Genomic DNA, 10,781 nt, shown 5'->3' with positions numbered 1-10,781 from the left:
GCATATACACGTACACACAAAAGTAAAGCTCACTCGCCTTCGTGAGTTGCAAGAACTATTAGCCGGAGAGGGGACCGTGAGAAACCCTACGTCATTTTTGATAACATAAGATAAACTCCATGGCACACGATCAGAAAAGTTATGCTAAGCTTGGAAAAAAATATTATTGAATTCCGATTTGGCCGAAAGTACAAAAAAATGGCTATTTCCGGAGAAATTTTTGGGCGATGACAGAAATTAAAGAGCATATTTTATCAGGTTGATTTATTTCTTTTCTTCTACAATACAATTATATCATTGTTAGGTACCACATTACATATAAATTGCGGGTATGAATAAATGAGTTATCGAGATTCCATCCTTAAGATTCCAACATTACAATTACTTTGGAACAGTTACTAGAAATTTCAATAAATTAATCTGCAGAAAAAAATAATTTATACAGGCTTGTGATAATATGACACTAAAGGCTGAGTTGCATAATCAACTTTCTAACTTTAACCGTTGTCCGTTACTATAATGTTAACCGGTGTTTTTGTATTTGACAGATTTTTGAAGTTTGTTAAGTTAGTTAATTAGATGGTGCAACCCAGCATAATAATACAGGGTGTTACTTTGCATTCTTGCCATATTTACAGAGGTTACTATATTACTGATACTGAACACAAATCCGTAAAAAAATAATGACCGAAAATATAATAACTGAGAAATCCATCAATCACAAATCACGTTACAAATAATACAAAAATGACTGAAGTGTATTACGTGTGGAAGTGTATTACAAACGGGTGCCCTCTCAGACGCATAACATTTTTCATTATAATTTAGTTTGGCATAACAGTATTTGCATAAAGTTTTTTCGCATAAACATTGATATGCATAGTTTTCTAAATGCATAATGGTTTCTTAGGCATAATAATAACTTTCTCTAATTTTCAATACCATAATTTAAATAATCATAAATGTAAAGAACATAATTTTTATATTCCTAAATTTTGTTTTTAATAAAATGCGATAAACATAATGTAATTATTTATAACATTTAAAGTCATAATTATCGTCTATAAGAGCAACCAACATTGAAGAGTAAATAATTATGTATTTGTGATCTTGCGAACGATCCTCCTTCCACCTTTATACTCTCTCGGTCTATAGATTAGTAAAAACTAAATTCTGTGTCATTGACATTTTTGTTCTTAATTTTTGACCTGTCTCTTAGAAAACTTAAGCTCGTGAAAATACATTCCGTTTGATCTCGAATCCCTCTTATCTATTATAACGCACATATTATACAGTCCACATTTCTTTTACAGCATTAAGCTTGCCTGGTCTGGAATTATGTAGATCCCGATTGGCCGTGGTCTCTTCCACGTGGTACTAGTCTGCCCTATACTAGAGTGTAATTTAAAAGCCGGAGGCGCGGAGGTAGTGCGGTCCTTCAGCACTCCAGAGGAATGCTTGCTTGCATGCTTGCATCCTTGCTTGCATGCATGCTTCCTTGCTGCTTGCTTGCATGCTTGCTTGCCGCTTGCTTGCTGCTTGCTTGCTTGCATGCTTGCTGCTTGCTTGCATGCTTGCTTGCTGCTTGCTTACATGCTTGCTGCTTGTTTGCAACCTTGCTTGCATGCATGCTTACATGCTTCCTTGCAGCTTGCTTGCATGCTTGTGTGCTTGCTGTTTGATTGCATGCTTGCTGCTTGCTTGCATGCTTGTTTGCATGCTTGCTTGTCTATTTATATTTTGTTAACTTATATTTTATATGTATAACATTTTTATATTTCATATTTGTTAACATTATGGTATTTTGTATATTATGAATAGTAATATTTATGGCATTGGTTTAGATGCCAATAAATGTTATGCCTAGAAATCGTTATTAAAAAAACAAGAATACAGAAAAAATATATACTAAAATATTATTATAATAAAAGTGGTTATGGCAAAAAAATATGCCTTATGATTTATTCTGTATCAACGTTATGCGAAATGATGAGTATGCCAAAAAACTTTATGCACTCTTAAATTATGACAATATTTTTCATGCAACCGAATATGGACCCATTACAAACAACGAATAATTTAATCAAAATGGTGCTTGGAGTGTCTGCAAGACGTCTTAGACGAAATGCTTGATGACGTACCCTTAGCGTTACACCAAATGCTCTACTACCAGCAGGATGGTGCTCGGCCACAATAAGGACGTCAAGTGCGCGAATAATACGTTTGGTGAACAGTGGATTGGACGAGGGGTATAATAGCTTGGCCACCACGATCCTCGGACCTGACAGCATTGGATTTTTGGAGTGACTTGAAACGACTGGTATGCGCAGAAGAGATAAACAGTGTAAACGCGTTACATGAAAGGATTGTTTTAGTGAAACTGTGAGACAAAACGTTTATGTGTTGCGAAAACTAAAGCGAAAAACCTACGCTTCGCCGTGCTAGACTGTGCCTTCATCAGAACGGAGGACACTTTGAACACTTGCTACGCAGTACGTAAACTTTGTAAGTAGGAACTTATAAATAAATAATTAATTGTGAATAAGGTGATTTCATTTCATACTTAATTTATTAATTTGTAAAAATAGGGTACAATGTTATAAATTAATTAAAACCCTAATAATTATTACCTATTTTTGACGGTCCTAAGCCCGTAAAGTAGAAAGGAAAATCTGAAATCAACTGAAAAGTATTTTAAAATAATTATTATGACTGGATAAAAAGGCTGGTACCCAGAGCCATAAAACATCAGATTATTAAGAACTAGGCCACGCCCACTAGGTTTATTCCACTTGCACCTGTAGACCGTGCGAGACAAAAAATTGGTTTATTCCAATTTGTACTGAAAAACCAAATTTACTAAAATCTTAGTGTACTTTCTTTATGGGAGTCTCTTGTTTATCTTAAATAATAGGTATTGTTCCCTACTTTTATCTCTGTGAATATGGCAAGAATGCAAAGTAACACGGTGTACTATGTTTTATGAGGCAAGATTAAACCATTTTATCAATTGTCTCTTTTTTGGATTATCTTGGCCTTTTGGAAAGAATGAAATTACTAGTAACTCTATGTACCATATTGTCAGATGCCTTATTACGTTTTTCCAACATTATAATTTTCAAGTTATAAGAAAATCAACCAAACTGTTCATACGCGGCGTTTAGCAGCAAAAAACAAAAAGAAAATAAAAGATGTCTATGTCTATTTTCATTACATTAGAACTTGTATTTGCGTAAAAAGTACAATAATTTATTTCATATGTGTATGTACGACATGATAAGACATCAGACAAAAATATTAAAACGCCTACCGTAATATCTTACATTCACTTAATTGAGTTTATAAATCTCAATAAGGATCCCAGATTTTAAAAAAATACTTACTGATTTAGGGCATTATTTCCATGCAAAATTAAAATCAAAATCTTAGCAATGTCTTACTAATCTTACTAATATTATAAATGCGAAAGTTTGTATGGATCTCTTTCACGCAAAAACTGCTGAACGGATTTTGTTTAAACTTTACAGTATTATTGTTTTCAACCCAGATTAACATATAGGCTATAATTTTTGACGATATGTAACAATTAAATTTCAATAATTTAATAGACGTGTCTAAAAAGCGCCATCTATCGTCATTGGTTAAAATCTACAGCACTGGACAAACTACTGTTTTTGACGTTCGTAAATATTTATGCGGGGGAAGCCGTGAAACGCCATCTATCAACATGATATCTATCAACAGATTCTACGAACTAAGGGGGTAAAACAAGGTCCACGCGTACGAAGTTGCGGGCGGCCGCTAGTAGGCTATAATTTATGACGATCTGTGACAAACTAAATTTCACGCGGGTGAAGCCACTTAAATGGTTGACTTTACCGAGGCATATACATAATTAACATTTGGTTGCAAAACTTGCAAATTACTTGTGTGCTTAGTGCAAGTTTGTATTGAACGTTATCGCTAGCGAGTGCATAAAAAATCTACGAAGATTTTAGTTCTTCAAAGTCTACGAAGATTTTAGTTCTTCAAAGTATCCGCTAGGGACGCTGTACAATCTGTCATACATTTAGTATAATTTTTTTCGCTAGTAATGACGTTTGGTATAATCCTTCACTAAGCCCACAATCACTTACAAGGATGTTGTTCACTCGTTACAAAATTAAGATAACCTACATTTCTTAGTAATATTTTTTGTGAGTAATAATTAAATAAAGGTAACTGTATCCAGAAAACGTAGAGATTTACAAACTCGTCACTACACAATGATTACAAGACATCACTTTATAGGTATTATTATTATTATTCGAATAATACAAGCAACAGCAATACAATAAGTAGTTTAAATACTAATAATACACGATTACATACATTTTCAAGGAATGCTCATTAAATAAACAACTACACAGTGCGAATAATAATACGATCTACAAAAAAGTACTTTTTAAGCGTTTAGTTTACATTTCATTATTATTACTTACGAAACCTTAGGTTTAACCACTTATTAACTTTGTAAACTTAGTTTACTTAACAACATTGTTGAGATTATGTGTTTGACATTAATAATAATATTAGCCAAAAAGCTAAATAAAAATAATTAGCTCTCGCTCTGAAGTATCAGTCTGAGATATTTTATTTCCTACTATTATTATTATGAACGCGTAAGTTTGTACGATTGTAATGTACCTATGTATTTTTTGTTACTATTTCACGCATAAACGACAAAATGGATTTTGATAACAATCTTTCGAAAGGAGTCTTGTTGATAAAGAAGATTATGTTGGCCTGTTAGTTAAAAATCAAAATTATCCTCGCCTGTTAAACAGAACAATGGAAAATTATTTGGGGGCGTAAACTTTTGCGTTTAAACTATTAGTAGAATACATTATAATAACGTATTAAAACTTAAAACGATCTGTGACAAACTGAATTTCACGCGGGAGAAACCGCGGGCAATAGCTAGTGCTCTTATAAATAAGACGTCACTCTTTAAATATTAAATTAAATTGCTGACTGCGAGAAAAAAAAATAAACTCACGGAGCGGTATTTTATTGAGGCAATGATAACTTGATAACTCCGCTCTCCAAATTTTTCACCTAACGCATACTTAAATAAAACAATATCGTAACTAAAATAATAATTTGTAGGTTAAGTATGTATTACTGCAATGTTCTGCCGCAAAAGAGGACAAAGGGTTTTTTAACTAGTATAGTTTCATTCAAAGGCTGAATAAAATTGAAAATTAATAATGATGTCACTTTACAGAGAGTTAATTAATATTGCTTAGCCTAATATAACGGCAATCACCCGTATTTTTAGTTTCAGAAATATTTTGGCCTGGTATTTTCCTGATAATAAAAAGTATAATTTAATTGTTTGTCAATAAGAGTCAATAAGACATTGTTAAAAGATCAAATAGTTAGAGAAAATTGGAATGCGTGTATACTGGAGGAATAATATAATTGGGGAATGCATCATTAGGCTGAGTAGGTCACTTCTTGTCACCGTGACAGTATATCTTTCTCTTTTACACTTTTTGTAAAGAGAAAAAGAGAGACAACGAAGTATTTATTCTTATCTATGGAGATACATACTGTCAAGGTATTAACAGAAGTGACCCGTGCTCGTGTTTTTACAGTATTTTTCTTACCCTGAAATACTTATATTACCAAACATACATAGAAAGGTATAAATACAATATCAATAGCAACTTACAGAATAGTTATTATAGAGTATTACAACCTCAAATATTTTATCATAATATAAACATACACATTTTTACTACAGGTACCTTTTGCAGAAATCGAAAACGATATTGCAAAGTACAGTGAAGGAAGGTACGCAGCTACAATTTTAAAAACTACATCGGGTTATTTTATAAGTTTTTCATACTTGATTATACATATAATTTAAAGCTACTGTATAATAATAATAAATTATGTTTATACTTTTCATAAATAATATTTAAAAAGACTAGCTCGTCCTGCTGCTTTTGTACGATTAGTGATTCCATATTTTTAATTATAATAAATATTTTATTACAATAAGTTACAATAAGTTAAATAAATTAATTTTATTGTTTCACAGGTAGCATACTTCCATAATGTGCGTGTCTGCCGGTGTTATTTATTGTCCTTTGTATTATATAACAAGGGTTTTTATAGAATTTTTTAGTAAAAACCCCATGCCATGTCTGTCCATGTATAAAGCATTAATACATTTTGCATTCAAAAATTAACCTTTGTAATACTTAAATAGTCTTTTTAACATATTATTAATAACCTAAATTGTTCATATTGTGTGACACTCAGCGGCTTAATTGGCTGTGCATATTTTAAAGATGACCCTATGATAATAATGTCCTTTGCAAAAAGTAGCAATAGCATTCCATCTTGCTTGAAAATAAGAGACAAATAGAAATAACATTAATAGAATCTATAAAGAGTAAAGTTTTCATTTAAGCATTTATGACAACTTACAAATAATATTATTGTAGATATTGAGGTCATGTTTTATTTAAGTTAGTTTTGAACGCTTTTAATTATTTTCGAGATAAAATACTTTTAAAGAAGGTCTCATTTAATACATTTTATAAGCATATTTATTTATTATTTAACAATAAGCAATGGTATTGTTTTTGAACACATCGGCTGTTACCTCTGCCATTTAGAATAATCAACAACTAAAACTGTAGATTTAATCCTTCAGTTTGTCGTTTAAGTCTTCCTTACCAACAAACAACATGCGCTCAGTCCAGTGGAGATCTTGGCCAACTCAGAGAAACAAATCGATCTTCGAGCAAAATCAATCTTCTCGCAAAATACCTGTAATTATTAAAATCTTACATAAATTTGATTTCTTTGATTCTTGTTGCTAATTATACAAAAGGCACTGCGCGAAAGTGGTCCTTGGGCTAAGAAATTAAAATAAATATCCTTGGACATTTTACATTGCGCCTCTAGTCCCAAACTAAGCAAAGCTTCTACTATGGGTAGGTACTAGACAACGTATCTAAAATTTTTTTTGGTCAATCGCGACAAAATGTATGAAACAAATGCTTTTCTATTCTAATAACCTAATACACACACACAGTCATAAGCTCGTACAGTAGAATGCGTATCATGCCCGTGTGACTGATATAAGACATTTTCCAGCAGTGGGACGTCCTTTGGCTGAAACGAACGAAAGATTAAACAAGTAAGTCGAATTAAAGTTACCTTAAATGAATCGGGAATCTCTTCTATTGCCCTGTGAATTAAAGTTCCGTTTATATAGAGACAGTTGGCTGCTTCGTCCTCAGGAACGGTCAAGGTTTGATAAGAGAATGTAGCTTCTCTTTCCATTCTCTTAAGGATCTCTTTAGCTTCTTTACTTGCGCCAACGCAGAGAATTTCTGGGCCGGCCACAGTAATATACTTTTTCAAACTGCGCGTCCCTTTTGCCATCTGGAAATATGTAATTAAATCATTATTACCCGTCTGCGCCAGAAGGAGGGTTATGTTTTTCGAGTATTTGTATGTATGTATGTATATTTCTTTGGCACGGCCTACTTGACCGATTTTAGCGTGACAGGGTGTCGTTAGATTCGTATTATAAGATTTTAAACTTTCGCGTTCCATTTCAACTAAAATAGTAAGACACGGCATCGTAGCCGAAACGTCAAGCCGTGAGTACATAATGTAACTCATTAATAAAACCCGTGTCTTACTATTTTAGATTCGTCTTAATGGAGAAGTTTCGTGATGTTGAAAACATTAGATTTCACTGAATGGGATTAAAATATAGACCAAAACTAAAAATCCGGTGAAGTTATTTTTGAAATCCATCAAGAAATGGCTGAGAAATTAATTAAGTATTTAAATTACCTCCATATTTTCGCGTGGAACTTAAAGGCTAATCCCACTGGCGAAACACTGAATTCAAAAAAATATATGTATATTTTTCGTTCTGGATTCGTCCCATCACCACCCAAAAAAATATTGTATGCCCAATAAATTGACAGGTTACAGCGGACTCATGTAAATATACCTAAGAACTATTATTGTATTACCTATACTGACACAACAAATGATCGATTGATTGATTCCTCTTGATCACTCTATCTATTAAAAAAAAACGCTTTGTTTTTATACTATGTAATGATAAAATATGTTGACATTGAAAAATAAACGCTCGGTAAGCTTTCGGTACCGCGTATGCCGAGCGTGCTGATGTCGTGCCGTTGTCGCGCCGACAAATCAGAAAGGGGCCTAACGCCCGAATTCAATCATTTCTATGAGGTCTCCCAGTGCACCTGGACGCACAGAGTCACACACGAACCTATCACAGAGCTCTATTAAACGCTGTGCGTTCGATTTGCTGATTCACTTAAACAAGCATCGTTTGTGAATATTACTGAATATGGGTGTTAGACAAAACCAATTACCTTAATAGGAGTGCATGGAAACTCTGGAAATGCTTCAGCGACAGCACTGGCACCTGCTTCGTTGCTGGTCTCACAGATTCCAACAAAGAACTCCTGGCCTGAAATAAAAAAATCACATGATTAAAATATTATTAAATAAATATACATATACATATGTATAACTTAAAGGTGACTGACTGACTGACATAGTGATCTATCAATGCACAGCCCAAACCGCTGGATGGATCGGGCTAAAATTTGGCATGCAGGTAAATGTTATGACGTAGGCATCCACTAAGAAAGGATTTTACGAAACTCTACCTCTAAGGGGGTAAAACGGGATCGACGCGTACGAAGTCGCGGCCGGCCGCCAGTAAAAAATAAAATAATTTTAACATCTTAACAACCTTTGAATTTTTAATGTAGATACATCGTACATGCCTACGTCTTGTATACATTATTGTTAAAAATTAGCTTTCTAAAGTAACTGGAACTTTATATTTTTAGTTAGAATAAGTTATTGCAGTAATCTACATAATAATATGTCAAACCAGAAGATCTTATTAAAAATAATTAAATGAATATTCTCTTACCTGTGAAAAGCACATCAGAGCCAACTAATTTAGCATCAGGATCATTTACATCGATAACAGTCAGGCCAAGTTCTTTGGATAAAACCTTCTTGATAGCTTTCATCTAAAACAATAAGAAAATTGGTCCGTTAAAAAGCAACCAACATAACCTATGCTATGTGGCACAGCGTAAGAGTTCAAAATGATAATGAAAATACAATAATTACTTTCGCAATGCTTTTGCAACATATTCAAAAATAAATTATGAATACAACATTCAATACAATATCATATTGAAAGATACAATCAAATTATTCAGCAGAGCAATAGCAGCAAATAGTGATGAAAGAGAATAAGTCTTTATCTATAAATATAGTCCGTCAATCAAGCCTAGCCCTTTAAAAAGACTACAAATAATCATCTGACTCCATCAAAGATCAGTAGTTCAGTCTAAATTGTGCTTATCGATTGCTTTCAGGCCTTAAAACCATAAGAATAAATTTCTGACATCACAAGCATTGTATCAAGAAATAAACAGAAATAAGAAACACAGACAGATCAAGACATCTAATTCGCTATGAGCTAATAAGGTCATATTAATAAAGACTAGGTCGCTTATTAACAAATTACAATTAAGGACCTCAGATGATTGTAAGAGGTCAGAGTGAATTGTGTTAAGGAATGTACTACATGAAATGACACATTTTACATAATTATAGATAGAGAACCTGTTAAAAACTAATAACCTTTATTTCCTCCACTGTAGATGAAGCTTTTGGCAGCAATGCTATGCCATGGCATACGTTCGCAACGTCTTCCAAAAAAATGTTGTCAGGAAAAGAGCTACCAATATCCAATTCTAATACTTCCACATTTAATTCCTTAAGTAATCTTAGGTAGCAGTCAAATTGCCGGCGGGCATCATTTAAATCAGCTTTGTCCGTCAAACGTAACGCTGGAGTCACTTTTCCAACAATGGCGTGAGTATATTCATGCATTTTGAAATCCATTTGAGCTCCGGGGAAACTAAGGAAAAAAAAACAAATTAAAATTAGGGTCATAATGACTTACCAATTACAGTTGATGTAGGTATAGCAAAAGCATGAAATAATATGTTCACTTTTACAAAATCATGTTTAGATCTTAATCTTAAAAAAAAGAATCTTGGTAGCAATATTGATTAATCTGCATACCGAGGCATTTTTCATTATTTAAATAATAAATATGATTACATTAAAATTAAAAACTATGTTGATAAAATTCTATAATATTATGTGCTTTGCTTTATTGCCATTTACTGCTAAAGTGGCAGACTTAATATTTCAATCATTTGGCTTATTTATTAATGGGCCGAGAGCTTATTCAAAAACTAATTATTGTAAATAGACCTGCAAAATTATGAAGCGTTTCAATTCATTAATAAAAGGCACTAGTTAGAAGTAGATTACCTGACGTTTTCTTTAATTTTCCTGGGGTGGAACGTTGAAACCGGTAACGTGTCCTCAAACGATTCCGAAGATGAATACCTCTTACTAGTAGAGTTCCGCCTACAGTCGATACAATTTGGTAAGTAGGTATCAAGGAGCAAGAGTACCTATGTATTGTATTACACTTTTTATAGTCTACGACCACGAACCTCTATGAGGTCAGACGAATGGATTTATTTCTTATGTTCTACTTAAAAGATTTATGAGAGTACACAGTATAGAGCCTGCAGTCAGAGAAAAAGAGAAATGCTTTGACCGCTAAAGATGGATCTTACAAAATTATTAAATTTGACACCACCATGAAATCCTCCATCATT

At 33.0% G+C, this 10,781-nt stretch overlaps 1 protein-coding gene across 2 annotated transcripts; it reads right to left on the bottom strand.

Annotated features, from left to right (window-relative positions):
* Positions 1-249: 249 nt before the first annotated feature.
* LOC135086894 (N(G),N(G)-dimethylarginine dimethylaminohydrolase 1) lies at positions 250-10,781 on the bottom strand. 2 transcript variants are annotated; one of them, XR_010260633.1, is made up of 7 exons: positions 10,426-10,781; positions 9,724-10,003; positions 8,999-9,101; positions 8,427-8,524; positions 7,219-7,446; positions 6,477-6,825; positions 250-6,436 (listed from the first exon to the last, which is right to left on the bottom strand). XR_010260633.1 is itself a non-coding variant. In XM_063981716.1 (6 exons), exons 2-6 carry the CDS (start codon positions 9,985-9,987, stop codon positions 6,718-6,720), a joined length of 801 nt encoding a protein of 266 aa, XP_063837786.1. In that variant the 5' UTR covers positions 9,988-10,003; positions 10,426-10,781; the 3' UTR covers positions 250-6,717. The 2 variants fall into 2 exon arrangements, 1 of the variants encoding a protein (XP_063837786.1); XM_063981716.1 differs by having other exon boundaries at positions 250-6,825.

This window comes from Ostrinia nubilalis, chromosome Z (genome assembly GCF_963855985.1).
Source record: "Ostrinia nubilalis chromosome Z, ilOstNubi1.1, whole genome shotgun sequence".
Classification (NCBI taxonomy): Eukaryota; Metazoa; Arthropoda; class Insecta; order Lepidoptera; family Crambidae; genus Ostrinia; species Ostrinia nubilalis.
This window is presented reverse-complemented; position numbering and strand designations above follow the sequence as displayed.